The following is a 4,702-nucleotide window of genomic DNA, read 5'->3' on the forward strand; positions in this document are numbered from 1 at the left end:
AGGCGACGGATAACTTGCGGAGGAGGCTTAGTCCAGAAGCTCGCTTCCGACCAATTCAAGATGAATTAGCAGGATTTTTCATGAGGGAAGTCATCAATCCTAAAGGAGAACACTATACCGAGGACGAAGAAATTTATATGCATACCCGAGATTGAAACTTGTTCGAAGTTGTATATGGTCATCCATCCTAATTGTGTATGGAAACTTGTTCGAAGTTGTATATGGTCACCCGAGATTGAATATATATTATATATTCCTCTTGAATTCTTCTTGTTTGAAATTTCATATGCATGTATATAGTAGCGTAGAATATGTGTACTGAAACTTCATCAAAATTAAAATAAAACACAAAATAAAATATAAAAGAAATAAAACACTACAAATTAAAAAGAAACAAGGTTTAGGGGGGCTAAAACCCTAAACCTGCGGAGGAGGCCTTTAGTCCCGGTTAGCCACGAGAACCGGGACTAAAGGTCCTCCGCCCCGACGGACTCCTGGCGCCCACGTGGACGGGCCTTTAGTCGCAGTTCGTAAGAGGCGCGATTAAAGGGGGGGCTTTAGTCGCGCATATTTAGTCCCGGTTGCACAGCCGGGATTAATGGCCTTTGCGAACCGGGACTAAAGGCCTATTCTCTACCAGTGGCATAGCTTTGGTCTTATATAACTTTGCTAATTGTCAGCGTGCTTATTGTATGTGTTGACGTGAGATGTGTGCATAATAGCTATGCAAAGGCCGGGTATGTGCTTAATATGTTATGTATCTTTTTGATGCTTCATTTTAAGCCAATAAAATTCACCATTTATAGAAAAGACGTAGAAATAACAGTAGCTGGTACATCTGTGTCCGACTCACGAGCCATGACACCCAAACACTTGCATCTGAGCTAAGCCCATGCATGCATCTCTGCAAGTCCAAAGTTAAACTGCAAATCAAACACTACACGACTAACGACGGTGACCGCGCGCCAACGCACAATCATTGGAAACAGCTGCAACACCGTACCGACTGACGATCGAGCTAGCTGCACTGCGACATTATTGGAAACCACTCGCAGGTATGCAGCAGCTAGCAAAGCGATTCGATCGGTCTACGGCTTGTAGTAGACGATCTTCACCTCGGTGACGCCGTGGCAGTCGCCGTCGGGGACGGAGTGCTCGAAGCAGTGGCCGCCGCCGTTGCACCCGGCCGTGGGGCAGTGCCCCCGCAGCGGGCTGCCGTGCGGGGTGACGGAGACAAGGATGGGGCCCGGCTGCTGGGTGCTCACCTCGTAGTACGCGCCGCCGTCGTGGCCCAGGTGGACCTTGGCCACGGCCGCGCCGGGCGCGAGCACGCCCCCCGTCCACGCGCACACGTCGAACGACCCGTGCTGCCCGTCTGGGAGCACCCACCCGTCGGGGAAGAGGGCCGCGCTGTGCGCGACTTCCTCCAGGCTCAGCTTCAGGTCCTGCCCGCATAGGTTCTGCACCGTCACCTTGTGGCCGCCGCAGCCTTGGCCGGCGGCGAGCATGGCGGTCGCGGACAGAGCAACGAGCAGCAGGAGTGCAGCGGGCTTGGAGAACGCCATGGCGAGCTAGCTAGCTCTCGGTACGAACTAGGAAGGACTTGGGAGTCGAAGGAAGATAAGAGGCTGGCACTGGCTTGTGGTGAGGTTTATGGCTCAGGGTTGTGGGAGTATTTATAGGCAGAGAAGCTTCACTAGGGCTCAGGGAGGAGGATGGTTCGAGATTTTAGCCGCGTCAGGTATTCCGCTTTCCAGTACAAGGCTGCAGGCTGCTACACCACAAGTCCAGTCTCGTGCCCTCCCGTTCACCACTTCACCGGGCCTTGGTATGTGCATGTCTTCTTGGGCCCTTTATGGTTTTTTTTTTTTTTTGAAAAGGGGGATTCCCCGGCCTCTGCATCAGGTGGATGCATACGGCCACTTAGATAAATAAAATAGGTTCAACAATGTCGAAAAGTTGAAAAGAAACTACGTCGAGCTCACAAAGACCTCGTCATGAAAACACAAAAAAAAAGGCCATATAGCCACAACCGGCTGGCAGAAAAATAGATATGGAAACTAATTGCCTATCCTATTACATGACCGCCATCCAAACCGGTTGAATATATCCCGCGCTACCATCTCCCACCGGACAGATCCAGTAACCAAACGCTCCCTGGCCTCCGTCGGAGTGAGTAGGGACCACATACGGATCAACGCCGTAGCACGGAATACAACCTGCAAAAAATGAATAGTAGTTATTCTATTAAAAGCCAAATCATTTCTGCAGTTCCAAATTGCCCATAACAACGCACAAACTCCTACACGAATGTGTCTAGCTGTACCGGACTCTATCCCATCCAGCCACGTTCCAAATAACGACCCGACCGAACTCGGAGGAGTAATGTTAAAAGCAATTTGCACTGAGCGCCACAAAATTCTTGCCAACGGGCACTCAAAGAATAGATGCTTAATGGTTTCATCCCGATCACAGAAACTACACCTAGTAGATCCTGTCCAATTGCGCTTAACCAAGTTGTCCTTTGTTAGAATGACCTGTTTATGGACAAACCACATAAACACTTTGATTTTCAAAGGAACTTTGACTTTCCAAACATGTTTGGAGTTAGGAATGACACTCGAGTTAATAACATCGATGTACATCGATTTAACGGTAAAATGTCCAGACCTAGTAAGCTTCCAACACAACTGATCGGGCTGATATTGTAGCTGAACCTCCATCAGTCTACGCACCAGATGAAGCCAAGCTTCCCATCTATTACCAACAAGCACCCTCCTAAACTGAATATTAAGGGGGGTGGCCTGCATAATCGTTGCCACAAGCGCATCACGTCTATGCACAATACGATACAGAGTTGGGTACTGTAATGCCAAAGGAGTCTCACCAAGCCAGGTGTCCTCCCAGAAGCGAGTATCGTTACCATCGCCGACTATAAACTTTGTTCTATTAAAGAAGGCTGTCTTAACTCTCATAAGCCCCTTCCAAAAAGGCGAGTCAGTTGGTCTCATTGTCACCTGTGACAAAGTTTTGGATTGCAAATACTTGTTACGAAGTATCTGTGCCCAAGTCGCATCAGTCCCATCTGATAACTTATTTAGCCACTTACTAAGCAGGCATCTGTTCTTTACCTCAAGATTCTCGATACCCAACCCCCCGATCCTTGGGCCCTTTATGGTTACTAGCACAATACCCGTGCGTTGCTACATAGCTATTGAAAACGAGACTGTCTAGTCAAGTTTTTTTTTCGAGAGGACCGGGGCGCCATGTTTGGCTTGGTGCACCCCATGACCTCAGATATACCCCACACCATGTGAACTTTCATGAATAGACTTGGCTTTCATCCCTCAAAAAAAAAAGCTATTGAAAACGAGAGATGTTAGGCCACCGGCTTGGAAGATAGGTCAAAAGACGTTAGTATCTTGCATGATTCATGATAAAAGAAAAGAGCAAAAATATAGTAAGACGGATGAGGTAGGTGTTGAATAATTTGATGTGACGTCCTTTGAGAATTATAGTGAGACAACATTTTGAATCTGGTATCGTGGGAGAATGGACATTACAATTTGCTCACTCTCCTATGGTATGATATATAAACTGGAATATTTTGTTGGGAAGAGAAACTAAAACCAAAATCATGATTTTGATTGTTATTTGTGTCTTTCATATGCTCGTTGGTTTCCCAATAGAGTAGTAGTTTATTTGTTTGTTTGTGTTAGGTCCCATAAATGAGTAAAATACAATTGTTTATATTTCTTTTAGAAGTTTGCTACTTCCACATGTGAAGAGGAAGGTGAGTGTATCTGTTTATTCTGAAAGTTGTTGGCTCCACAGGTGGATTCACTATCAATTTCAATCTTTATAAATAGAAAAAATACACCGCACACGCAGTCCAGCTACGCTCCAAAAGTAGATTCGTCTCGCTGGTTCTCCGTGAAACGACTGTTCCTTACTGGATATACAGCTCCACATTTTGGTCTTACGAATGATAATAGATGGACTACATCTTTTTGGAGTACCATTCAGAGATGCCTCTGGGCATTTGGTTTTCTAAAAAAACATGCCCTGCCTGAAATAAGGATGCAAGCGAACAAGTCCACGAAGTGCTTCAAGATTTCTTCTTTCTCCCGGCCGACGGCACCAGAGGTGGAATCCTCCTCGCCTGGCGTGCTGACCGTGTCGCCCTGCATAACCCAACCATTGGCCTATACCACGTGTCTGCTACCGTCTCCACTAGCGATGGATCGCCCCCCTGGTGGATCACCGGCGTTTACGGGCCTCAGGCCGTCGAGGACAAGCTGGCCTTCGTCTCGGAGCTGCACGAGCTGCGGGACAGTATTGCAGGCCCGTGGGTGCTGGGTGGTGACTTCAACATGATTACCTCCCACGCGGACAAAAACAACGGAAGGGTTAATCACCACACCATGGGAAGATTTCGTAGATTCATCTCTGACCACGCCCTTCGGGACATTTACCTTTGCGGTCGCCGCTATACCTGGTCGAATGAGCAGTCCAACCCTGTCTTGGTCAAGAATGATCGCGTTCTCTGCACAGCTTCGTGGGAAGCAGCGCACCCCAGCCAAATCCTATCCTGCTTGGCCACGGTCACTTCCGACCATTGCCCCCTGATTCTACACTGCTCTCCCAAGGGCCGTGGCAAAAGGCGGTTCCGTTTCGAGCTTTATTGGACCAAGCTGAATGG

At 48.0% G+C, this 4,702-nt stretch overlaps 1 protein-coding gene across 1 annotated transcript; it reads right to left on the minus strand.

Moving 5' to 3' along the window:
* Nucleotides 1-767: 767 nt before the first annotated feature.
* LOC123048653 (uncharacterized) lies at nt 768-1,632 on the minus strand. Its single transcript, XM_044471706.1, has one exon. The coding sequence runs from the start codon at nt 1,563-1,565 to the stop codon at nt 1,089-1,091; it is 477 nt and encodes a 158-aa protein (XP_044327641.1). The 5' UTR covers nt 1,566-1,632; the 3' UTR covers nt 768-1,088.
* Nucleotides 1,633-4,702: the final 3,070 nt, after the last annotated feature.

The sequence above is a fragment of the Triticum aestivum genome, chromosome 2D (assembly GCF_018294505.1).
Source record: "Triticum aestivum cultivar Chinese Spring chromosome 2D, IWGSC CS RefSeq v2.1, whole genome shotgun sequence".
Classification (NCBI taxonomy): Eukaryota; Viridiplantae; Streptophyta; class Magnoliopsida; order Poales; family Poaceae; genus Triticum; species Triticum aestivum.

Excerpts from the sequence above, each read along its gene's own strand:
- LOC123048653 (XM_044471706.1), bottom strand. The coding sequence starts at position 1,565 with ATGGCGTTCTCCAAGCCCGCTGCACTCCTGCTGCTCGTTGCTCTGTCC.